General features: G+C 37.6%; 12 protein-coding genes across 12 annotated transcripts; 6 read left to right on the top strand and 6 right to left on the bottom strand.

Annotated features, from left to right (window-relative positions):
* Positions 1-115: 115 nt before the first annotated feature.
* Positions 116-1,504, bottom strand: C5L36_0B06000 (uncharacterized protein; the record flags this gene model as incomplete). Its single annotated transcript, XM_029464972.1, has 1 exon — positions 116-1,504. One exon carries the CDS (start codon positions 1,502-1,504, stop codon positions 116-118), a length of 1,389 nt encoding a protein of 462 aa, XP_029320831.1.
* Positions 1,505-1,792: 288 nt separating this feature from the next.
* On the top strand, positions 1,793-4,165 carry C5L36_0B05990 (uncharacterized protein; the record flags this gene model as incomplete). Its single annotated transcript, XM_029464971.1, has 1 exon — positions 1,793-4,165. One exon carries the CDS (start codon positions 1,793-1,795, stop codon positions 4,163-4,165), a length of 2,373 nt encoding a protein of 790 aa, XP_029320830.1.
* Positions 4,166-4,222: 57 nt separating this feature from the next.
* C5L36_0B05980 (uncharacterized protein) lies at positions 4,223-7,612 on the bottom strand (the record flags this gene model as incomplete). The annotated part of the gene is made up of 1 exon (XM_029464970.1): positions 4,223-7,612. One exon carries the CDS (start codon positions 7,610-7,612, stop codon positions 4,223-4,225), a length of 3,390 nt encoding a protein of 1,129 aa, XP_029320829.1.
* Positions 7,613-7,943: 331 nt separating this feature from the next.
* On the top strand, positions 7,944-8,900 carry C5L36_0B05970 (uncharacterized protein; the record flags this gene model as incomplete). The annotated part of the gene is made up of 1 exon (XM_029464969.1): positions 7,944-8,900. One exon carries the CDS (start codon positions 7,944-7,946, stop codon positions 8,898-8,900), a length of 957 nt encoding a protein of 318 aa, XP_029320828.1.
* A 264-nt stretch (positions 8,901-9,164) lies between these two features.
* On the top strand, positions 9,165-11,102 carry C5L36_0B05960 (uncharacterized protein; the record flags this gene model as incomplete). The annotated part of the gene is made up of 1 exon (XM_029464968.1): positions 9,165-11,102. The coding sequence occupies one exon, from the start codon at positions 9,165-9,167 to the stop codon at positions 11,100-11,102; it is 1,938 nt and encodes a 645-aa protein (XP_029320827.1).
* A 243-nt stretch (positions 11,103-11,345) lies between these two features.
* Positions 11,346-11,660, bottom strand: C5L36_0B05950 (uncharacterized protein; the record flags this gene model as incomplete). The annotated part of the gene is made up of 1 exon (XM_029464967.1): positions 11,346-11,660. The coding sequence occupies one exon, from the start codon at positions 11,658-11,660 to the stop codon at positions 11,346-11,348; it is 315 nt and encodes a 104-aa protein (XP_029320826.1).
* Positions 11,661-11,962: 302 nt separating this feature from the next.
* C5L36_0B05940 (uncharacterized protein) lies at positions 11,963-15,745 on the top strand (the record flags this gene model as incomplete). The annotated part of the gene is made up of 1 exon (XM_029464966.1): positions 11,963-15,745. One exon carries the CDS (start codon positions 11,963-11,965, stop codon positions 15,743-15,745), a length of 3,783 nt encoding a protein of 1,260 aa, XP_029320825.1.
* A 240-nt stretch (positions 15,746-15,985) lies between these two features.
* C5L36_0B05930 (uncharacterized protein) lies at positions 15,986-16,873 on the bottom strand (the record flags this gene model as incomplete). Its single annotated transcript, XM_029464965.1, has 1 exon — positions 15,986-16,873. The coding sequence occupies one exon, from the start codon at positions 16,871-16,873 to the stop codon at positions 15,986-15,988; it is 888 nt and encodes a 295-aa protein (XP_029320824.1).
* A 308-nt stretch (positions 16,874-17,181) lies between these two features.
* Positions 17,182-19,266, top strand: C5L36_0B05920 (uncharacterized protein; the record flags this gene model as incomplete). Its single annotated transcript, XM_029464964.1, has 1 exon — positions 17,182-19,266. One exon carries the CDS (start codon positions 17,182-17,184, stop codon positions 19,264-19,266), a length of 2,085 nt encoding a protein of 694 aa, XP_029320823.1.
* Positions 19,267-19,355: 89 nt separating this feature from the next.
* On the bottom strand, positions 19,356-22,022 carry C5L36_0B05910 (uncharacterized protein; the record flags this gene model as incomplete). Its single annotated transcript, XM_029464963.1, has 1 exon — positions 19,356-22,022. The coding sequence occupies one exon, from the start codon at positions 22,020-22,022 to the stop codon at positions 19,356-19,358; it is 2,667 nt and encodes an 888-aa protein (XP_029320822.1).
* A 350-nt stretch (positions 22,023-22,372) lies between these two features.
* Positions 22,373-25,063, top strand: C5L36_0B05900 (uncharacterized protein; the record flags this gene model as incomplete). The annotated part of the gene is made up of 1 exon (XM_029464962.1): positions 22,373-25,063. One exon carries the CDS (start codon positions 22,373-22,375, stop codon positions 25,061-25,063), a length of 2,691 nt encoding a protein of 896 aa, XP_029320821.1.
* A 187-nt stretch (positions 25,064-25,250) lies between these two features.
* C5L36_0B05890 (uncharacterized protein) lies at positions 25,251-25,535 on the bottom strand (the record flags this gene model as incomplete). Its single annotated transcript, XM_029464961.1, has 2 exons — positions 25,251-25,300; positions 25,361-25,535. 2 exons carry the CDS (start codon positions 25,533-25,535, stop codon positions 25,251-25,253), a joined length of 225 nt encoding a protein of 74 aa, XP_029320820.1.
* Positions 25,536-25,671: the final 136 nt, after the last annotated feature.

The following is a 25,671-nucleotide window of genomic DNA, read 5'->3' as shown; positions in this document are numbered from 1 at the left end:
GGGGCACAATAGATGTGAGAATGTTTATATTACAGGTATTACTGACTCTCTTAATTAAGAGCCGATCTAAAATCGCTGAAATACAATGCTTACTTATCCAGATATACGTGTTCAATCAGTTTCTAAGAACATCACGTAGGTAGCCTCCCAACTTTTCAGCACCTTCCTCCAACGCACCTTTTAGAACATTGAGGTCATCGCCCATATATTTCTCGGCAAATTCCATCACTTGACTCTCTAAATCGCCACCACGATTAGCTCTGAATTGTTGAACATCATCCTCGCCGTAATAGTCTGAGGAGGAAATAGACTGTGCATTAGAAAAGTTCTGTAATTTAGAGCGTGCTTCAGCTGCCTTGGTTTCGTCGTAGCTACCAGTACCATAGAATTGGTCTGACGAAATACCCTTTTGAGAGCCAAACCTCTTGGCAACCTCACCTGTATATTCAACGTCCTTGTACTTCTTCCCAGCATTTGTGTCCTGAGCTGCTGCCTTCGATGCAGTCATACCAAAACCTAGCTTTGCAAAACTCTGTCTGGTATTATCAATTTCAACCTTCTTGGATTGTGTGTCACCACCATTAGGAGACAAAGACAAGGAAGACTTCCTAGCTTCCTCCCCGGAATTTCCCTTATTGAAAATGGATGCAGGTCCTTTGGTATCGTTTATTGGAGCAGTAGTCTTTACGTCTTCCTTGTTTGGATTATATCCTAAACTCTTGACCTCTTGTTCCTCTTTCTTTGCCTCCTTTTCGAATTCATCAAAATCAACATCATCAGAAGTAACCTTCTTAATGTTCAATTTCTTTTTATTGGAGGAATTCGAAGCTAAAATATTCTTCTTACCCAATGAAAGTGCCCCGCCGCCTCCTCCAACGCTCTTATTGATAACTCTTCTAACTGGCGCAGCTTTCTTTTCAGGCTTGCTGTTCAAGCTGGTTGAGCTATTGTTGAGTGGCGTAATTGGTCGAGATCCTAATGGTGATGGTGTATTTGTTGGTTTATCCCATTTCGAGAAAAAGTCATCATTACTGGAAGAAGCTGCGCTTTCCTCCTGATCTTCTTGGACACCGTCATCCCATTCTAAGATGTCCTCATGCCTAGCAAAATCATTGATGACCCTCTTCTCGAGCGTCTCTTTATAGTTGGCACCTGTTGGTGAGCTATATAACTGAACCATATCGTGATTGGTCAACATTTGCGAACCGCCGTTTTTAATAACGTATTCTTTGAAACGATCATTACCACCGCATTTCATACTCCTCAATTGTTTGTTTGTCCATTTGGTATCCAGTGTAGAAGACTTCACAAAAGAAATATGAACACCCATATTTCTATGGTTTGCACTACATTGTAAACATACAAAAATACCAAATGGAATTGATGTCCAAGTCGGGTTTTTTGCTTGACAGTCAAAACATTGTTTGTTGGCAGCGTTCTTTTGTAATCTGGTAAAAATCTTTTTGATAGTAGCCGCACTTGCAAATTCGTCAGCTGTGTCCATCGTCTTCGGGTTGTATAAGCAAAGAGGGCTTACTGGTAATCAAAGTCGTGAGCACAATACCTGAAGGGAACAGATTGAGAATTTGAAAACAAATCAAAGGTGGTGAAATCAAAAAAAAATTAGCGTGAAGATCCCATGTTTTTATTTTTGTTGTTTTTCGCTTTTTGTTCTTTTTTATGCGGTTTATAAACACGCATCTGTAAGGAACCATAGTTTATTGATTCGACAAAACAGAAACATTGAACATTTTGCAAAAAATAGACTATTTTACTCCAAGCCATAGAAAAAATGGAAAAGATAAAACGTCCAAAAGGATACAAGCGGAGAAATGGATCAGGGAAATCATTGATAGCCCCCAAACGTACTATGGGTACGGTTGCATCGAAGTTTATCCCTCAAGAAGAAGGATCACAACAGACACAAACACAAACACAACAACCGAGATCTATTTTGGACGATGACGGTGAAGACGATGGTGAGCTACAGATATTAACAAAGGAGGGGTTTGAAGAGAACATCAAGCTAGTTACCAACAATAAAATCACAAATGACAACACTTGGAAAGTTCCCATTATAGACTACTTCTATGACATGAATCATATGAGGTCGATGGATGGTGTTAGCATTGATTTTCATGTTGCCTCTACAACATTAGACGGATGTATGAAAGTCATATCTAAAAGAGTTGACTTAGTTGCCAAAGATACCTATGAGCTGGTTGATTTTTTCAGTAACGAGAAAGAGGGGGAGGGGAAGAGGAAGAGAAATGTGCATAACAGTGACGACGAAAATGATGCTGATGATGATGATTATGACGATGACTATATTGATGCTACGAAGAAAAAAAATACCAAGAAGACGGAGGAAATATTGGGTAGCATTACTAGAATGACAGGGCTAATCCAACAAAACACAACTACTGACCCGGTTGTTCGTAAATTATTATCAGAGTTTGATGAAGGTGGTGCAAAATCACTACTACTAAACACCTCGAGAATGAAAAGTAATGGTAAGGTGATGCTAGATGATGCTTTTAATACAGCAACGGTTGTCTCTGTAGAAGAGGACGAAGAAATGACCAAAATTGGAGAAACTTCAATGATAAAAACTGAAGATGATGAATTGGAAAAATCCTTTTTGAATATAAAAGATGAAGGTAAAGATTCTGATCAATCTGAAAAAAAAATGAATGTGACGGATCCCAAAGCGGATCCCACCTTTAAGATCGAAAATGATGTTCAGATATTGAACTTGATAGACAGCTTCAGACCCACTATTGAAAGCGGAGAATTTCAGAATGCCACCATATGTGACGAAATAAAGGATATCAAGTCAAGTGTCGAAAATTTAGATTATGGTACGGAATACCTGAATAAGCTAAATGAACGGAGAGCACAAGACTTGAAAGAAGAGAGTGATGAGTTTCCAGAATTTAAAGTTGAATATGATTATGACATTGATAATTTTGATCTGAACGATCCGAATCAAGGCAATAATGGTATCAATAACGAAGCCGTATCATTTGATTTACCTGAGGATACGGAATATAATTCGGGTCTGAATGGTGTTGGTGATGAAGTTAGTTTTGGCAATGGTCAAATGGATATTGATGAAGAGTCTTACAACGTCGAGGATATAATAAAGAAGGAAACCTTACTTATGAAAGAGTTGGATAAACGAGGGAACTCCAGAAAAAGACAAAGTTATTGGAAAATTCGTACTTTGAATTCCAAATCAGGTGTCATATCATCATCCAAAGTTGCCGGAGAAACTGAGAATACAGAGAAAGGAAACGGAACGGTACTCCAGAAACACAAGAAAGTAGCTCAGAAACCTGAGAAATCGCAATATGTTATTGATTTTATGAATGATACCCCAGACAGCAACTCGAACGTTTTATTTGTGCAAAGGAACGCAAAGCCAGTTCCCTTAAACAGGGTCAATGTCGAATTAACTACAATACCTGACGAAAAGACGTGGAGTTCCGAGCGATTAGTTACTGCATTTATTAAACCTAAAAGAAGATTCAGGAACATATTCACAAAAAAGTCCACCTCTTCAAGAGCTGCGCTATACGCAGACAGAGAATTTTGGGCTGCTAAATATAACGACAAAGAAGTTATGCCTTCGGAAGAAATTGATGAGGATGTTGCTGACTTTTTGTACGATGTCATGGATAAAACTGACAGTGGTGGTAAAAAGGAAAGTCCACATGAAGATAATCTTCCTGATTTTGCAAATGAATTTGATGCTGGGGGGTACGATTTTGATGCACCAATGGAGGATAATTTACAGTCACAATCACAATCAACACCGGGTGCTAAAACAGAGACTATTCCTGCACGCAAATCTAGCTCGTGGCATCAGGATCAAATCCATTATGAACGGAGGTCGAAAAAGATAAACATACGTGCATTAAAGAAAAACATATGGGATGTAACACAAGAACAAGTAAGTTTGCACCCAGATCTAAGACTGTCAGAGATAGTTAAAGACACATATGAGAGATATGAAGGCCAAGAAAGGAACGAGTTGTCCACTTCTTTCTTTTTTATTTGCATGTTACATATAGCCAATGAAGAAGGACTCAGCATCGACAAGACAGACAATCTGGATGACTTAATTATACATGCTCAGCCGTCATCAACGCCAATCTTATAGAATCTATATAGAACGGGTAAAATATGTGTATGTACATATAAAGGAAAACGACTTCATCTAATCTTCATCAGCATTAGACAAAATCTTTTGGTTTTTATAATATGTTTCCTTGGTCTTTTCTGCAAAATCTTTGTACATTTTTGAGATGTAACCAAAGGTGATATAGAAAGAAACTGACGTCCATATCATAAAATAAATGTACGTCTCGGCACTCAAAAACTCTCTTGGTGTTAATAACCAAGTATAAGATGATGATGGGAATAGCTTTAATAATAAAGCATGTGTAAGGAAACCATCGGGAATGAGCTTGGAACTTTTTGCTATATTTATAATCTCCTGCACGGTTACTGCATTAGATATCCGATCAATAACATTACCAAAACCATCAATATATTTCATCTGCAAGTGTAAAAATCCCAACCGGATAAAGAAAATCGTTAGCGATGAGTAGAATAATTTATTAATATTAGATCGGTCATTCTTCCAATATGAGACTAAAGTCGGGAGCATTGATAACGCCACTAACCAAGTCAAGGATGGAAGGTTATCGTGGATAATCGATAGGCCAATAATAGGATACGAACCTAAAACTAAACCAATTACCAAGACAAACTGGGTTTTAAAAAGCTCCAAAGAAGAAACGACTACTCTATTATCTCTGAGTGCGTTAATTCTTGCAATTATATGCTGCTTCCATTGTTTCCAATCGTGGCTCTGTAAATGATGTAATTGAGACAACACAAGCATTGTTAACGAAATGCTATATGCGTCCACAGTATACCAGGGTCCTAAGTCTAGCAACCTTCCGATAGTTAGAGAGACAATTGTTTTGCCAATCGCGATATTTGAAATGTATAAGCCCATTGTGAAAATCATAGAGCTTACCCATAGCACACCAAAGAATAAATAGACTCTCTGTTTGAAGTGTGGCGGACGATAGACAATAGTATAAGTAGTTGCATCTAATGGATCTACATCACCGTAAGGATTGAATTTTTCCTCGTCATCTTCAACTTCAGGAATTGGCTCCAATAACTGATCAGACTTTGTAACTGGCACAAACAACGTTTTAACAAACTTCCTTGAGACATGATCATCATCAGGTGCACGAATGTAATTACCATCAGGTACAAAACAGGCCAATTGATTCGGATTTTCTTCAAAATATTTCCTTGGATCCATGGTAGGCTTGGAATAATCGGGTTTAGGATTCGACAACCTTGCAAAAAATGTCTTATAGACAATTCTGCCCCGCTCCTCAGGGTTATCTTCGTTGAGCATGAATGATGATATTCTAAGCTTTGAGCAAGCCCACTTAAAAGTGAACAACCAATACTTAAAGAAAAACTTTTCCATAAATCCACAAACAACAAACATGGAAGCAAATGTCAGTCTATCAATGAAAGTGTTGTTTCTAAATGGTAAGATCGGTGTCCAAACCCTCAAAAGCCAAGCCACTAATGAGAATTCCAAGTGAATATATATTGCATATACTGCGCCAGATAAGGCAATTCTCGATACACGCAAACCAAAAGGCCTCATTAAGGCATCATGGACAAGCTGAATATTTGGGTCATCAGACGGCCTAATGAAGAATAAAACGCCTGTTCTTAGAATTTTAGCCCGAATCATCGAAACAAAGGACGCAAAAAAATACATGAAGAATGTGCCTAATATCCAGGTTGGTAGCAATCCAAAAATGTTAAATCCTAAAAGTGGCGGTTCTAGCTTATAGTTGTAGATATCAGCATTAAAAATAGGTGCCAGTGCAAATTCGATTTGGGTGCCACAGAACAAAGGGAACAATGCCCACTCAATTGCAATCAAAACCAGAACCTTAACAACGGAGACTATTTGTAGTAAAACAATATATATGAATCGGTAAGGACCATCTAAAGGATTATTTTCAGTACAACTATTTTCCATTTTCTTCATAACAAGTGCAATCAGGATACCAAAAAAGGCAAACCCAGAAAATTGTACCAGCAAACGTTCCAATGTGGATGATGTTGGAGTAAAATTTATCGAGTTTTCGTAAGCCAATACCATTTTTTTAGTATTTCTTGTTATGAAGGCAACAAAAAGATCAACCACTAGTGGAAATTTGTAATCCAATCTCAAGTGAATATGAGGATAGACATAATTGTGAATCGCAGTAACAACTGGTTTGCAAAGATAGTGGATTGAGGATAGAAAAAATAGGCCAACGTATGAAGGAATCAGCTTGAACGCAACCAAGACAATAATTGCTACCAAATTAGACAAAATGGTCAATTGAAAAATAAATGTGATATTCTTTGGACCATCCCAAATGCCTTGCTCCGCCAGAGGTTCCACATCAACCTGCTGCTGGTTGTTTGCCTGAAATTCTCGCACACCAACATCCATCAACGCCTCATTTGCACGGAAAGGATGTTCAGGCCGTTCAGCTCTCAATCTCGGAGCAGGAGCACCTGCATTAGTATCACTTCTTACAGCATCAGCCAGATCAGCAACAATGGAATCAAAGTCTTCGTCTGCGTCACTTATTCCGGTTTCTCTGTTGATCTCTGCCATTCGGATTTTTCTGTCGATCATTTTAAACTGAGAAACTTCATCCATTGATGGAGGAACTTGGACAGGGTTAAAATTTTCCAAAAAAGGCAACAATTCTAGGAATGAATCACTGTCAAACTCATGAGAACCACTGAATTCATGAACCTTCTCGATGCAATAGTCTCTCATCCTTTGCAGGTCACTGGCGGTCAGAGGTTGACCATCGGATATTCCCTGTTGAGCATATGATAGTTCCAGCAACCTATGAATAGTTTCTTGTCTCTTTAATCTCTCCATCTCTCTCTTTCTATGTTGCTCCAGTAATTTTTCCAATTTGAACCTTTTTGGCTCCATACCGATTTTTTTATTGATGATTTTTTGGAAACCCTCATCACCAACAAATGAATTTTGAATCATGACCATACCAATAAGTATCACTGCATATGTAAGAGCAATAACTGTGCCACTTTTTAATGATCCCAAAAAGCCTATGATTGAAGGCTTGGCCAAATCTCCAAAAATTAAAGAAGCTCTGGCGTTTTCTGGAATGGGAACACCTAACTGCCAATTTATTATTTGATCGACTGCAGATATAACCAGTGGGAATTCAAAGGCTGCACATGCCAGCATCAACGAATATTTGACCACTATATATTGCCACTTTATGAAACTTTTTAAAACTGTACGCAACAACAACTTAAATGGGATTCTCGAGGGAACCGGTTCATCATAGATTGTTTTGAAGTGGAATTTGGAATTACAGATATCACAGGAGTCCTTATGGGAATGATCAAGCCAAAATTGTAGACACTCTTGATGGATATACTTGATTGAACCTCGACATTTACAAGGATGAAATAATGGTTGAGACGGTGTTCCCTCACAACGGCAAACACGGCAAGTGCGCTCCATCTGGGAAGATTATAAGATTGATTATTGTACTATAAGAAGCAGAAAAGAGTGGAATGTGGGAAAATAGCAAAAAGGAGTAAGTATATGTGCTGGAAGGTGTACATCGAAATACCTGATATTAATAATATGAACTAGCAGAAAAAAAAGTATGAAAACGAGAATCTGGGAATAAGCTTAGAAGAGGGACAGTTCCAAGAGTTTTTGAAAATTCAGCGAGCATGAAAAATCAGAGAAGGGAATCAGCAAGACAAACATACAAATGCAAACAAGTATTGCATAATATCTACGTAGGACATTATAAAGGGAAGAGTTCAATAGGCAGGGCACAAGAATGGATTCCGAGAGACAGAATGCAGAATTAGACCATATTTTTGGACTAGGTGGGACTGTTGAAGAAGCAGGAGTTAAGAAGGAGGATCCTATTGTTGCAGCCAATCGTTTTTTACATGAAAGGGAGGAAGAGCAGAAGACAATTAGGCGTTCACAAGCAATCCTTGCAAAATTGGAAAATGGAGACGAAGATGATGAAGATGATGATGATGATGATGATGATGATGATGATGATGATGATGATGATGATGATGATGATGATGATGATGATGATGATGAAGAAGAAGAAGAAGATGATGAAGATGATGATGATGATGATGATGATGATGAGGAAAGTGATAGTGGTAATTATAGCAATGATAAAAGAATGAAAGAAGCGCAGGTGAATAGCGATGAAAGCATAGGGGATGAAAGTGAGGACGAAGATCCAATGGACAAATTACTCCGAGAACACGGTCTCACTATAGACGACGTTCCACTTGAGCTGACGCTCAATGAACAGCGGAAACTTCTTGTTGATTCTATGGACGAGGAACAACTTACGAGATACGAGTTTTTCCGTCGTACCAATCTCAACAGTGGTGGAATTAAAAAACTCGTGAATGCTGTGTGCAGTGTCTCTGTAAACAACGACTTTGCCAAGCTCCTTGCCGGAGTGGGGAAAGTCTTTGTTGGAGAGATTGTCACATTGGCAAAGGAGGAGCAACGTCTACAACAGGAGAGACGTGTGAGAGAAATACTTACCGAGTTTGAGAAGATTCCTGAAAGCCAAAAGCAGCAACAATTACAACAATTACAACAATTACAACAATTACAACAATTACAACAGCTAACACCAGAACACATTCGTGCGGCGTGGTATAGAAGGTCCGCACAACATCGAAATAAGAGCCGCATCCATGGTGTTAAAATACCTCACGCGAGGTCCACAAACCGTAGAGGGAAATCGCTTTTCTAGAACTTTCCACTCGTTTCATTTAATTGGGGGAGGAAAAAAACACTCGATTTTGCTGGAAACTTCTCCGAGAGTGTCGGAGTTGACATTGGATGAGAGGGAAATGAGGGAAATGTTTGCTATATAAGGCCACCAAATGGGCCTTATTCTCATCTGGTCTAAATTGTTGTTTCTCTTTTCTCTTTTCTCTTTCCTCTTTCTACACAATCAATCAATCTTATTAACGATTAATAACGAACAATTGAATCCAAAAAAAAAAATATAAATATGTCATCTGCTATTGGTATTGACTTAGGTACTACTTATTCTTGTGTTGCACATTTCACAAATGACAGAGTTGAAATTATTGCCAACGATCAAGGTAATAGAACCACCCCATCCTTTGTTGCATTCACCGACACTGAGAGGTTGATTGGTGAAGCAGCAAAGAATCAAGCTGCTATGAACCCTGCAAATACTGTCTTTGATGCAAAGAGACTGATTGGTAGGAAGTTCAATGATGCAGAAGTGCAAAATGATATCAAGCATTTCCCATTCAAGGTGATTGATGAAGCTGGTAAACCAAAGATCCAAGTGGAATATAAGGGTGAAACCAAGGTGTTTACTCCAGAAGAAATATCATCTATGGTTTTAACAAAGATGAAGGAAACCGCTGAAGCTTACTTGGGTAAAACCGTTAAGGATGCTGTTGTTACAGTTCCTGCATACTTCAATGACTCTCAAAGACAAGCAACCAAAGATGCTGGTACTATTGCAGGCTTGAATGTCTTGAGAATTATTAACGAACCAACTGCTGCTGCAATTGCTTATGGTTTAGATAAGAAGGATTCCGGTAAGGGCGAACACAACATTCTTATCTTTGATTTGGGTGGTGGTACTTTTGATGTTTCCTTGTTATCCATTGATGAAGGTATCTTTGAAGTTAAGGCAACTGCCGGTGATACTCACTTGGGTGGTGAAGATTTTGATAACAGATTAGTTACTCATTTTGCAAATGAATTCAAGAGAAAATATAAGAAGGATTTGACCTCCAACCAAAGAGCTTTAAGAAGATTAAGAACTGCTTGTGAAAGAGCAAAGAGAACTTTATCTTCATCTGCTCAAACTTCAATTGAAATTGACTCTCTATTTGAAGGTATCGATTTCTACTCCTCAATCACTAGAGCTAGATTTGAAGAATTATGCGCTGATTTGTTTAGATCCACTTTGGACCCAGTTGAAAAGGTTTTAAAGGATGCAAAACTTGATAAATCTGCGATTGAAGAAATTGTTTTAGTTGGAGGTTCAACAAGAATTCCAAAGGTTCAAAAATTAGTTTCTGACTATTTCAATGGTAAGGATCCAAATAAGTCCATCAACCCAGATGAAGCTGTTGCTTATGGTGCTGCTGTTCAAGCTGCTATTTTGACTGGTGATACATCCTCAAAGACTCAAGATTTATTATTGTTGGATGTTACTCCATTATCCTTGGGTATTGAAACTGCTGGTGGTGTCATGACCAAGTTGATTCCTAGAAACTCTACCATCCCATGTAAGAAATCTGAGATCTTCTCCACTTATGCAGATAATCAACCTGGTGTTTTAATTCAAGTTTATGAAGGTGAACGTGCAAAAACCAAGGACAACAACTTGCTTGGTAAGTTTGAGTTATCTGGTATTCCACCAGCTCCAAGAGGTGTTCCACAAATTGAAGTCACCTTTGATATTGATGCTAATGGTATCTTGAATGTCTCTGCAGTTGAGAAAGGTACTGGTAAGACCCAAAAGATTACTATTACCAATGACAAGGGTAGATTGTCAAAGGAAGATATCGAGCGTATGGTTTCGGAAGCGGAGAAGTTTAAGGAAGAAGATGAAAAGGAGGCAAAGAGAATTGCTGCAAAGAATGGTCTTGAATCATATGCTTATTCTTTGAAGAATACTGCCTCCGAAGCTCAATTTGAAGAAAAGGTTGGTGCTGATGACAAGAAGACCATTGTAGACAAGGTTGAAGAAATCATCAACTGGTTAGATGCTAACCAAACTGCAACCACTGAGGAATACGATGACAGATTAAAGGAATTAGAACAAGTTGCAAATCCAATTATGCAAAAGCTATATGCTGCTGGTGGAGCTCCTGGTGGCGCTGGTGCTGCACCTGGTGGATTCCCTGGTGCTGGCGGTGCTGGTGCAGCTGAAGGTCCATCTGTTGAGGAAGTTGATTAAATGGTTTGATCTAATTCTTTGATTTATGACTTTGTTTTTTCTCTTCTTATACACAGTTTTTAATTTTATAATATTTCTTATCTAGTTTAGTTTAAATTTAATGATTTTTCTCTAAATTTCCCTTTTTACAGTGGAGTCTATTCCGTATTCGAAATTCCTTATTAATGTAACAAAATTACAAAAAAAAGGACACTTTATGAAGGACATGTCTACATATAGGATAGTTCAGATCCCTTTATATACCTATAACAACCCTGCCAATTTAGCACCGAAGAACCCGGTTGAGAGTAAACCTAAGCCTGTCAACACCAATGGAACTGTTTTCTCAAATTCCGTCGCTCTAGCCCTAACAAAGCCAGCAGATAGAAGTATAACTGCCCCAATAAATGACACGACTAGGCCATTGGAATTGCCCCTTCTCAGCAATTGGCCACCGTAAAAGAAAACAAAGGAAACAAAAGAGCCCGCCAATAAAGAGGGCACCGAATTCTTTCTCGTGTATGCAACCAATGCACCTGTTAGTGAAAGGGCAGATAGGGCGTATGATGGTGAAGACATTGTTGATTACTTGTATAGCGTTTCTAATAGGTGTTGATTCTAGTAATACCTATGAGGGGGGGTAGGTAAACTTCAATAGGAATAACCTTGTCACGCCCTTAACTCATGGATAAGCAGTGCAGCGTGGCGCAAGATGGTAAAAACAGAAAAAGGTGGCGCAATAGCTAATCTCTGAAGACGCGTAATTAGGCATTTTCATGACACCAAAGGTTTTGGCGTTGATCACAGTGTGACGCTCATTAGGTCTACAAAGAACTCAACACGTCCTCTCTTATTCTGTAAGCAAGACAAACGATAAAACTATGGGTCGGTTAGTTGGTTTAGAACTATACAACTTCAAGTCATATAAGGGAATCACCCATGTCGGATTTGGAACCTCATACTTTACATCAATCATTGGACCAAATGGGTCAGGTAAGTCTAACATGATGGATGCAATTTCGTTTGTTCTTGGGGTGAGGTCGAACCAACTAAGATCAAAGAATATTAAGAGTTTGATATATAGAGGGCAAATTGACGAAGAAACTGAAAACACTAGGAATGACGAAAATGGCGATGATGATGATGATCATGAAGATAAAGATGTGAGGAACGAGGCAAAAGCAAGAAATGGTGCTGAAGAAGCCTACGTTATTGCTGTTTATGAGAAGGACAATGGAGATGTGCTGAACCTTAAAAGATTGATCGGGAAGAATGGTTCTTCCAAATTCTTGGTTAATAATGTGCCTGTGTCCATTAATCAGTATCTGCAGATTTTGAAGGAAGAGAATATCCTTATTAAGGCTAAAAACTTTTTGGTTTTCCAAGGTGATGTTGAAAAGGTTGCATCACAATCACCCATTGAACTAACTAAAATGATTGAAAATATCAGCGGATCTTCAAACTTGGAGAAAGAATATAATGAATTAAAGGAAGAAATGGAGAGAGCCCATGATATTACAGCATTGAAAAACTCACAAAAGAGAAATTTGAAGGATGAAATTAAAAATTTAAAGTTGAAATGTCAAGAAACTGATTTATTTGATAAGAAAACAAGCCAGTTGGAGAGGGCTATTGTCACAAAATATCTGTCCAAACTTGAATATATGGAACGTATATATGAAAAACTGACAGGAGAGTTAGACGTAAAAAATAAAGAAGTTAGTGACCTTAGTACTACCTTGGAGGATAAAATTCAGGAATACAAAGATTTCATTCGTAAGCAATCTGATGATCATATGAGCATCAAAGAATATGAAGTCAAAATTGAAACTGATGAAAATACTTTAAAATCACTAAAAACAAGTATGATTCCAATTGAGTCAGAAGCTTTACAATTGGAGGGCAAAGTTAAGGAGTATGAAGAAAGAATGGAAATTCTACAGAGAGAAGAGCAAGAGCAAAAACTTGTAGTAGATGAATCTATCCAAATATTAGATAAAATAAAGGCCGCTTTTGAAGTATTCAACTCTGAGAAAGTAGATCTATCTAAAAATGAGTCCACTTCTTCTTATAGCTCAAATATTGAGATGTTAACTGAGTATAACCAATTACGGGATGAATTTCTAGCGATTGCAGGTGAGCTGGAGCTAAAATTGACTGATTTGAATGAAGACAAGGCACATCTTTTGAATGAAGTGGAAGCTATAGAAACATCCAATTCGTTGTTAAATTCGAGGATTCAGGAACTAGAAACCAAGAAACAGACTCATCAATTAAAGAAATCGCAATTAGAAAAAGCTATTGCTTATTCTAAAACATCAATCCACAACTATAAAAAAGAGCTCAATTCTTTAGAATCTCTACGTAACTCCATCAAGGAAAAGGAGAAAGCTTTAAACCATGAGTTGAAAACTGTCTTGCTAAAATTAAATGAAATTAATGCTCTTGAAAAGGAAAACAAGAAAGAAAGAAAACTACGTGATACAGTATCTACATTGAAAAAACTCTTCCCTGGTGTTAGAGGTCTTCTCAATGATATATGTAAACCAAAACAAAGAAAATATGGCATTGCTGTGGCAGCTATATTTGGCAAAGATTTTGATGCTGTTATTGTTGATTCTCTCTCAACTGCAACTGAATGCATAGATTACATGAAGGAACAGAGACTAGGAGTTGCATCATTTATTCCGTTAGATACTGTCAAGGTACAACCGCTTAATTCAAATTTACGTGACTTATCTGATAATGCACAGCCTATAATTGACACCATATCTTATCCACCTGAATATGAAAGAGCTGTTCAGTATGTGTGTGGAAACTCATTAGTTTGTGATAATATTGATGTTGCGACATCCTTGAAATGGGGTAAAGGTATTAATGAAAGGATAGTAACGTTAGATGGGTCGTTGATCCACAAAAATGGACTGATGACGGGGGGCGGCAGTGATAGCTTTAACACAAAATGGGATAAATCCGAATTAGGGTTATTAAGTGAACGTAAGGATGAATTAAAATTGAAAATTAGTGAGATACATCATCAAATTCCGGACGATATGAAAGATAGAGTTATAAAAGAAGAAATCTTAATGTTAGAAAACAACATAGAAGAGTACGTAAAGAAACTTAACAATTTGGAAAGAAACTTAAAAGATGCGGATGTGGAATTAATTCATGAGCTTGATTTGAAGAAAAAAAATGAATCTCAAATAACAGAAATTAAGAGTGACATCAAACTTATTAATGATGAAATTTCGGATAAAAGTAAAAACTTGAAAAAATCTCAAGCACGAGTATACAAAGATTTTTGCTTGAAATACAAATTTGTCGATATTGAAGAGTATGAAGTCAATTATTCGTCGAAGATAATAAAAGAAGCCAATGAATCTTCTAAATACATAAAGGAGATTCAAAGAGTAGAAAACAAGCTCAAATTTGAAACCGAAAGGCTAGATGACTATAAACACCAAGTGGAAAAACTGAAAGCCACCAGAGATTCGTTTTATACCGGATATCAAAATATTATCAAGGAACGTAACGAACTTGAAACAAAGATTGATGATATTCAGAGCGAATTGGAAGTAATAAAAGAAGACTACAAAGCCCTAAAGAGTAAAGTCAAAAAAATGCTCTCTAAAACTTGTGGTCTCGAGACAGAAATCAGCAACTTAAAGAGTGATTTGAAACACTCAAAAGGTGAAGTAGTCAGCATAGAAGAAAACATTGAGTCTCTAAAACTGGAAATGAAAACACAACTTATCACCGCCAAACTTGAATCTGTTCCTATACCTTTAATAGCAGGTAGTCTAGATGATATTCCTTTAGAGGATGGCAGTAAAGACCAAGAAGAATGGAGTAAAGAATGGGTTAGTATTCTTTCGAATTTGGAAATCGATTACTCTAAACTCGAAGACGATTATCGTGTATTTATTGAAGGTGAAGATATGGATGAAGGCTATGAAGAAAATACACCGGAAGCAGTAGAAAAAAGATGTGATTCCCTTATTGAGAAATTGCAAGAAGAGGTACGGAGTATGCACCCAGATATTTTTGCACGTGAGCATCTTGCAACTGCCCTGGAGAAACTTCAAGAAGTTGATTCTGAATTTGTAGAAGCAAGAACGGCAGAGAAAGAGTTGGTTACACGCTTTGAGAAGGTCAGGGAAGAAAGGACGGGCATGTTTATGAGGGCATTTGAACATGTCTCCAATTCGATTGATGATGTCTACAAAGAATTGACAAAATCTAAGGCCTCTCCCTTAGGTGGCTCAGCATATCTTACACTTGAAGATGAAGATGAGCCGTATGCTTTCGGAATCAAATACCACATCATGCCGCCACTCAAAAGATTCCGAGACATGGAGAATTTGAGTGGAGGTGAAAAAACCATTGGTGCATTGGCTCTTCTATTTGCTGTTCATTCGTATCACCCGTCACCTTTTTTTGTATTAGACGAAGTTGATGCAGCACTAGATAACTCGAATGTTAATCGGATTGCAAACTATCTCTCTAAACATAAAGGACCCAATTTTCAGTTCATCGTTATTAGTTTGAAGAATAGTTTATTTGAAAGAAGTGACGCTTTAGTTGGTATTTACAGAGATCAAGACATGAATTCATCGAAAATATTAACTTTAGATTTGAGGGAGTATGAAGAAGCTGCTTAAAAACTATTCACCAATTTCTTGGATAGTTGCTTTTATTTTTTGTTGCTATTCTCGTGTTTATACTTTGCTTTATAATTTATTTTTTTTGTACATGTAAATTTTGTGTCGTCTTTCTTATTTATCTATTATGTTTTGGTTGCAAAGTTTACACAGTATTAAGATTTATTAGAGTAGAGTGTGGGGCGGAGGAAGAGGTGGGAGTAGAGAATAGTATAATATGTAGTTACAGGTATTATGTGGTCAAACATGTTTAGTATCTTCTAGAGCATCAAGCATCAAAGAAGCCCACATGTGCAGTTTAAGAAAGAGTTTATCATCTTGTAAAATTTCGGTCATGCTTTTAGCTTTTGGCAGTCCGGCCGATCTTCTCAAATAAAAATCATTATTAGATATTGCCTCTATAGGTGCAGCTGCCTTGGCTTGAATCTGTTGTCCGGTTATTAGAATACGTCGAACCATCTGGTTGAGATTTGTCAAAATAAACGTATAGTTTGAAAATAGATCGATTTCCCAATTAGAAGTTACTATTATCGCATATTTACGCTCTGAACCTCTAGCAGTTTTATCAACCAATGAAAAAGTAAGTGCCACTGAATAACCATGTTTTGAGTTCCCGAAAACAACTGGCTTGGTAGAATCTGCATTTGTCTCTGCAGTGAAAAGTTTAACGATGATCTGTCTCAAGGATGAATAAACATCCGTATTTGTAGGGAATTGTGTAGATACAAAGAAAGTATTAGGATTGCGGGATGACTGTGTCTTCAATGTCACTGGACGTCTTTTCTGTCTCTTTGAATCATTAGTAGAGTTGAGAAGACTAGAAATTTGGTCTTCTAAAGTCAATGTTGTTCTAGAAGATTCAAACTCTGGCTCATTTATTAAACTTCCACTACCTTCTGATGGGGGAGTTTTCCCCAGATCAGTAACCGATGAAGAAGGTGAAACGTCGTCAGCATTTTTGCCGGGGTTGGGTATCTGAAAAATACAAGACTGGCAGAACTGTGCCTCGGGTAACTGGGGAGAATAGTAGTCGGACAGTGTATCTGGATTGTTCACCGCCTGTGTGCACATTATCATTGAAGGCCCATGTACCTCGCAGAAATGTGTCACCGACACGATGTAAGTCATTGTTTGCCCCCTGGACTATATTAGAGGCGTTACCGCTGGAGATCAGTACCAAAATGGCTTGTTACGATGCAAAGACAGAGTATTAAAAATGAGTGATTTTTTAATCCATATGCTATACTTATGTGTGGAAATGAAAATGAAAAATATAGATAAAAAAAATTACTTGTTTCTCCCTTCTGCTAGGTGTTGCCTAAGTGGGAAACTCGGGTACGATGTTGATATGCATGTGCAATTTCGCATTTGGCCTGCCTCCCTTCAATAGAGTACCAAAATAGAGGGAAACTACACTGAGTGGTGTGGATATTGAGATGGCATCCGCTCCTCGGTATGATGAGGGCGCCTGTGCAGAAAGTGACGGGATATCTTTGTTTCCGTCATGTATACAGCCAAGATTACTCAACCTCAGCCACGTACGATCCATTCTAATCAGAAACATCAAGGTCCAAGAAAGACAAAGAGAGTTCCCTAAAACACATTTCAGAGATCGAAATCGGGAAAACTCTATAGATATAGATTTTAGAGAACGAGATTGGGAGCATGTAAGAATACGAAAGGGAAGATCCACACACTCTCTTAGGTTGTCAATTACAAAAAACGAGACAGAAGGGGGGAATGATGAGGCTAAAGTGCCTGTATTTGCGGCTCAACCTGAAGAAGTTAGAAAACAGGTTGAACTTCAAGAGTATTATAATCTGGCGTTCTTTGAATGCTTTTTCACTGTTAGTTTATTTTTGAATGATAACAATCCCTATTTCATTAGTAGATTATTTGAACCGAATGTTGATGTGGAAGAAGACCTAAGCTTGCCCTTTAAATCGGGTCCAGTAACTATCAGCTTATATTTGAGACAATTGGAAGATGATAAATGGAAATTGCATAATCAGGTACATCTCAATTTCACGATGTTAGTCAATTTAGGCGATGAATATCCTCTAATCGAAAGGAAACTCTGTGATACAGAAAATTTATTAGTACTTAGAATGTCCGATGGCTGTTATTACACCATGCAAAATAAGCGCCTGAACAACGAAGCAGTCTCAATATTACAAAGCACTTTTAGAAAAAAGATGGAGGATAGAAGCATCCATTTCAACCACTTGCAAAATTCGTGTACCTTTGACCAAATAATGATTCTGAATAACTACAGCCGCTGTTTGCATGACTTGAAAAATACCACTCGAATACTAATACAAAGAATCAATGCCGAATGCAGTAATGAAGAAACTCGCAATCGAATACTGGAAACAATAGACTATAAGAAATCAAGAGTAGAAAATTACAAAGAGTTAATCTCTGCGAAGCAATCTATAAATAATGATCTTGGCGAAAAAATCACAGAATTAAAAAACCTGAGAGATGTATTAAAAGCAAAAATTCAACAGTTGAACCAAATACGAGAACTTCAGGAAAAGGACTGTGTAGAAAATGCTGAAAAATTGCAGCTTCTTGTCCAAAGCAATGAAAAATTAAACAGCCAGATTCATAAAGGGAAATCAGATATTTGCAAAATTATACAATTTATTTTCCCCATAGAGCCATTCAAGCGGAAATACAATTTTTCCTTATTTGGAATATCAATCCCGCAAGCCTTAACTCCATCCAGGACCTTATCACTTGAATTGAAAAAGGAGGGCATTATTCCTGTTTATTCAACCCCTGATGCAACCATTCAAAAGGTAGCACAGTTACCCAAATCAAAAATGGATCCAATCAATGCCCTTTTTGGATATATCTCTCTTATAATACTGAAGTTAGCAGATATCTTACAAGTTCCTATAAGATACCCCATAAAGTACCTTGGATCGAACTCTTACATTGTTGATCCTATAACTAGTTGGAACTCTAGTTCCGGTAAAAACCAATCCAAAATTTATCCTTTATTTATATGTCAAAACATAACGCTTGCTGTGAAATTCACATATGCACTGTTATTGCTGAGCAAAAATTTGGAGCAATTATATGAAGCTGAAAACATCACTAAAGTAGAAGATACAAGTTTACTCACCTCTCTGAAAATCTGGTTAACATGTGTGGAAGGCTATACAGATGCTCAAAAATATGAAAATGAGCGTGTTATTGTTGAAGAAGAGCCTGCTGGCCATGATATCTTGAAAAATTTATTTTCAGGCGATCCTAACTATCACGAATCATCTATCTATACGACTGATAGAAAATCGGGTGGGGCCAGAAGAATTTCCAATCTCTCCAAACAATCCAACGGGTCTGTCATAACTTTAGCTTCCAAGAGAAGTAGCGCTTCAGGGATGTCCACCTCATCGCTAGAATCGGGGCCTAACTTGGTTGTCAGCAAATACAAAGATTTGAAGTCATCTGATGAACGAATCAAACACATCAAGAGACACCTTTTAAAAGGGAGTGGTAAAAGTGTATAGCATAAATTATATGTATATCAGCAGAACAAAATATCTCTTTGATACAACTTATTAAAGAAAAAGGATAACTAGCTACATTCCCGAATGAATCATTCAGTGTATGAGAATAGTTTTGACAATACCCATTGGGTAACGGGGCTCAAATCATTGAACTGTGATGTTTCTGGTAAAGTTGCCAAGGTAACCGAAGAAAAACCAGTCTTTAATTTCCATTGGCCAACCCCGACATAGAACTCAAGTCCGAGAGTAAGTAGCAACACCGCCGCAACCACTAATGGGCCAAAAATGCCGTCCAAGTGTCTTCCACTACGCAGTCTTATCAACTCCAGTCTTTTGTGATAAATCGCATACGCCCAGAAGCCACTAAACAATGTTAAAGCAAAATAAATATAGGCAATATCGGCAGCTAATTGTGGGAAGTGAGAATTTCTAATACTGGAATAAATTGAAAATGTCAATGCGGTCAGTAGAGTTGTAACATGTAACCAGCGGATGAAAGTACGTTCATTAGCAAGCCAAACCTTTGCTTCCACCCTCACAGGACCGGATTGCCTGATCAACTGTTGCGGTTTAACGACACCAGGTGGTAGTTCCACCTCTTCATCTTCAGATTCATAGCCGTTTAATTTAGAACTTGCAAATATTGGCATCAGGACATCTGTTAAACCATTCTTCTTCTTCTTCTTCTTAGGAAAATAAGGTTCTAGTGGAATTCTCTTGCTAGAACCAGTAATAACAGGCGATGGAGATGATGCGGCTTCTACTATACCACTCCCCTCAGCTACCATATTATCATCAACGTAATCATCTGAGGAATCAGCATCAAGATCTTCAACATCATCAAGTTCATTAATGGCATCTAGTTTAGTATCATTGCCATCAGTAGATGATTTGATAGTTTTGCCTATTTTCTTCTTCAAATTCTTCAAAATCTCTGCTTGCTGCAATTCCTTCAGTCTTTTATTTTTGGAATCCATGTATGCTTGCTCTGGGTTTTTTCTAATATCCCACTCCAATTCAGGCAACCAGAATGGCAAAATATCCAAGTTGTCATCTTCTAAGAAGAAAGTCGATATACCTTGAATAAACTTAGAAAAATTAGGAACTTCTTTGACCAAATGTGAATTCGTCAGTTCACTAACCCATAAATGTGTTTTTGATTGAGGATTATTTACAACAGATGAAGCAATTTTGATCTCCATGACAGAATAAGGAAACTTGGAGTATTCACCCTTTCTCAATAACGAGTAAGGGTTATCAATCGAAGAATCGATATCTTTCCTATGCCATTCATGAGGATCTCTAATTGGTCTCTGCTGATCAAAGGAGTCTTCTCTAATGAATAAGATATCAGAATCAATAATAATTCTCACTTTATCATCACCTGGCATTTGAAAGGCTGTTCTGTTGTGAACGGTCCTTAAAACCGGTTGTAAATGATTATCGACAATGAAAGATTGTAAAGCCTTAAAGTTATTTGCATAGTTGCTGATTGCGTCCTGTGACAGGCCTTTCTTCTGCAACCTCTTAACAAACTTATCAAGGGTCAACTTTTTCAAGTTTTTTTTCTTCTTGTCCAGTTGTCTCCTATAATCTAAAATCTCATCATCGTTAAGCTCGTCAATATCTTCTTCAAACTCATTTGCTGGGTCAGTTTCAACGGTAGGGAAAATAAAATCATTCATGTATTTTTCCTTTAAGGTTAATTTGATATCATGAGAATTACCAGTATCATAATCAAAAGTTCTCTTCTCAATTATCAAGTCGGCATTATTCTTTAATTTTCCATTCCATCTGATTCTCAAAGAGGGGGTTTTGTTCAGCTGTTTCAACAATTTGTTATTGTAAAGCTCAAAATTAGGATTATCAAAGTATAAATCATTGATTGTAGATGATGTCCATCCGTTAAACTCTTCTTCGTCTTCATCATCTTCGTCCATGTTTGTGCCTTTATTATTGTAAATCAAAACAGGGAGATGTCTTAGAATTGTAGTTTTGATTTCCATCAAATTATCAGGATGTACCCAAAATTTCAACACTTTGAATTTAGATTCATCTGGACCAGACGTGGAAAGAGAAGTACTTGGAGTGGTTGATAGTTTTCCAGATTCGGACAATTTGGAAATGGATCTCTTTAATGAGTTTGAAATAGATCTGTCTGATGATGTCGAGCTAATCTGATCCCTAATAAATGAATAAAGGGTGGATATTCTAAATAAATAAGGAGAAGTGTCTTCGGAAATATTATTCAAAGGTAAATCCTTCATCCTGACGCTTAGGAGCGCCTTCACGGAATAACCTTTGTGTAGTCTGTCATGCTTTTTGACAATCTTTACAAACCCAGTAAAATTCAATCTGGCAAAATGGTCCAACTCGTTCGTCAAAGATAACAATTCTTCCAATTTCTGCTGAAATGCATTGGCATCGAATGTTGGATCCTTTTTGTTTTTTTCTAAAAGCTCAAGGTACTTGTCGGATTTCAATTCAAGTTTGGTGATCTCGGAATCCAACTCTTTGTATTTGGAGACTTGGAAAGAATACACCTTCTCCAAATTTTTATCCAAAGCCTCAGCAAATGTAGCCTCGTCTCTTTCATTCCAGGTAGAATTGGAATCCAATTGGCTGATTAAGTTCTCCTTCAACAACCTCTTTAGACGGTCGTAGTCAATGTAATACTCCCTCCAGGGAGCATACATTTCATTCTGTAGCTTCACACCGAAAAGCATCGATTTCTTAGGTGTCGTAGAAGAAGACATCCGTGTAGTAGATTTAGTCACAGAGTTGATTCACAAGTACGGTAGTGGTACCCCTTATAAAGGCTATCGGAGCAATTTTAAGTGAGATAATGGTTGTCTCGATAATAAATGCACCCACGTGTGAGCATATAGAGTAGTTGCTCCATTTGCGCCACATGCTTTTGACGAGGGACATAAATGGCCGTGGCACATGCTTTTTTTTTTTTTTTTCGTTTTTCGTTTTTCGTTCCTACACGAACATGCTGCTGGAGCCAAAATGGATCTGGGAGAAGTGCATAGTTTGAAGATATAAATTCAACCATAGGACAAGAAGAGAAGAAGAGAATTATAGGACCTTCATAGATCAAGCCATGTCTGCGCTATCCGATCTACTCAATCCATCTGTCGGCACCGAGTCTCCCAGTGATGTTTCTAGCACCCCGGGGGAGCCGAATACGTCGGATGCAGCTTCTCAGTCCCACCCAATGTCCGTTACAGAAATGTTGATATCCAGGTCAAACCAGGAACAAGAGGAAAGAGAAGCCTCTCGTTCTACCGAGAAACAGCGTGGAACTTCACAAGTGGGTGGTCATGCCGGTAGAGCGGCAGCTACGAAAGAACTAAAACATGCAAAGAGTTCTGAAACTGACCATGCTCGATCTTATCAGACGTTGTTGATCAATGCACGTTCTAGACACTTGAAGAAAAACGATGGTGAGCCATATTGGAGAAACGAAATACAATTTGCATTTATTATGGAGCTACTATTCAACCATTTTAGAGTTTTCAAGAATCCCTACTATGGGACGCCTGAAGGATTCGATTGGCCCGAACATTTTAAAGTTTTCAAGGATTCAGATGGGAAAACCCACCCCAATGATGGCCAAACCCTAACATTCTTTGAGTTGTATTTGGTTACTTTACTTAAATCATCGAAAATTTCCAAGATTCTAAAGGCTAGATTAATGCTAGATATTAATTATGCGTTGAATTTTACTGTGATTTCTTTACTTGTTAATATCGGTAGATTGAACACCACTGTCAATTTTGATTATGAAATGAGATCACAGTTTCGAACCTACCATTCGATTCCATCTCTACAGGTGGGAAGCCATTTCCAAATTATTGAGAAGTTTTATCCTCAAGAAGCACAGAAGCTATTTGAGGACCCAGAAAACAAAGGCAAGAAAAACAAAGACGGTGATTTAGCAGATGATCCAACCCCCTCAAACATCAGAAACGGGAGTGGGTATACTATTTCTACTGTCAAGCAGCTCCAAGATACGCCAAGGATAAAGTCCATACTAAAATCCATAAATGAATTAAGTGGTAATATTCCAAAAAAATTTCCTGCCTTTATAGAAGCAATATCCCAATCCAATCATACCTTCAATATCATTTCTATCATTTTTATGATCTGTACCCATGAATACGAAATAGGTCAAGCATTCTTCCCTTTTGAAAATGGACAACAGAACGCATCAAAGTCCTCCACCACGGGATCGTTGCTAAACGACATTTGGCTAAGACCAAAATTAAACTCTTCTGATAAAGTTAGAAAATTTTTGTGGTTGATTTACACAATACTGGAAACCAAACTGGATGTTGACAAGATTTTACAGAATCCATTTAACGAACCTGCTCAATCCGTTGAACTTTGTACAGCTTTGCCATCAGCTAATATAGCGAATGAATTGAAAGATGTACACCATAAAATGGGGAATCATTCCTCGACCATAGTGGCAATGGCTGATATAATACCTAAATGGAGATCTTCAGATTCTGAACATATTGCCTATGATCCTTTGTTCAACGATTTTGATACACCTGAAGAAGTTGATTTTGCAGGTCAAATGAAAAATTGTAGATTCCAATTTGTTGAGCATGAAAACCAGAATCTGACAATCACTAATGTTCATGGAAACCAAAACTCGGAGGAAAAAGCTGAGTCTGATCAGGTAGGCACCCTCACGAATAGTAGAAGGAATAGAAGGTTGAGAGTAGAAAATAACACTGGAAGAGATTCCTCAAACGTGAAGATAAGGTCACATGGAAAATCTAGAAGAAGTCTGCGACAAAAGACAATGGAGTCTGCAACGAGCGATTACGGGTTTAGCTCTAACACTAATTCGGGGAAAAAAATTGACAAAACATACTATACATCAGTTCTTGATTCATTTGGTGTGCCGGGAAAGAAGGATATTGATGATGATAATGACTCCTGCGAAGATGACCATTGTGATACACCAGGTAATCGTAACAAGAGATCATGTGAGGAGATGGAGGGTGATGAAGTTACTAGTGGGAATATGGATGACTTGGCTGATTATAATGGACGAAGCATATGCCCAGATAATATGGATCCTATTTTATCAGCACAACTAAATAATTTACAACGTTTCCCAATGGACAACGAAGGAAGTAGAAGGCCAAATGATGATTCTGTTGAGTTGAGTGCAACTGATCCACTTCCAATGTCTGTCTACGAAGAGAATCCTGAAGATATCAATGAAAGATTCTTTAATTACGGCTATTCTGGAGTAATTGTGAATGATTATAAACACGGAGAACACGACGCTTTGCAACTGACCAGTTGTGTAAGAAAGCGCAAAAATAGGAAGCAGGCACCAATTGAGCCTGCAATTAAAAATACTGTTAACATGTTTGACGCTTACTTCAACAGGGATAATAAAAGTGCAGCTTCGAGCTCCAAAAACGCAATAATCAGAAGAGAAAAGTATTTAATGATATCACAATTTATCTTTGACTTGATCAAGGAAAAACAGGTGCAGGCAAGAATTTTAAGACATCATGAGGGTAATTGGAAACATTTTACCAAACATTTGTGGGATTTAAATATTTTTGTAGAAAAAGAACAGGCAGAAGCACAAGAGAGGTTTGCAGATTGGGGAGAATTTAAAACGACTATGATGAAGGTTTTCAATCAAGTCAACTGCGTTATAGGCGAAAGGCTAAAGGTGGATAAAGTTATGGGGGTCGAGCCTTCGACTGAAAGGCAGGACACATTTCTAGATGATATCTTTAGTCAATTGGAGAAATAGGTTTATCGAATTTCAAAGCAACTTTTTTGTACATATAATATCTCTATTTCGAGTTTTTTTACTAAGGTATTCTAATTTATAAGAGTATAAACCATCCTATAGTTGTTTTGTAAAACCAATAGATTTTTGGACCTCGTTATAAAAAATCTCTAAAAATACATGTTATGCGCAACGCTATATACACTATTTACTCTCTCAAACAACTTTCATTGTTCCTTCTATGCCGTCTCAGATAATCTAGTAAATATCAAACCAATTCAATGTTAATCACAGAGTTACCTCTAACAATGCACTGACCAAGGGTTATGTATTCTGGTTTCGTCTTTGGTGACTTTATTTCCACACATTCATTGACTGTTAAATTCAAGAAAAAATCAAAACCTCCTAATTTTCCCTGAATAGTTCTATTTCCGTTGAGCTCGATTCTGATCTCTTTACCAAGATAGTTTTTGAGTTCTGGAACAGCAACCATAATATTGGTTTTCTCTTGGTGTCTTTGGTTTCTTTTCCCTAGAGCTTAGGAAAAATGAAGCCTACCGAAGTCTGTTTATGTTCAGGCTGTTCTAGAAAATTCTTAGCGAAGATTGAGAAATTATCAGGGTTACCAT

Source organism: Pichia kudriavzevii, chromosome 2 (assembly GCF_003054445.1).
Source record: "Pichia kudriavzevii chromosome 2, complete sequence".
Classification (NCBI taxonomy): Eukaryota; Fungi; Ascomycota; class Pichiomycetes; order Pichiales; family Pichiaceae; genus Pichia; species Pichia kudriavzevii.
This window is presented reverse-complemented; position numbering and strand designations above follow the sequence as displayed.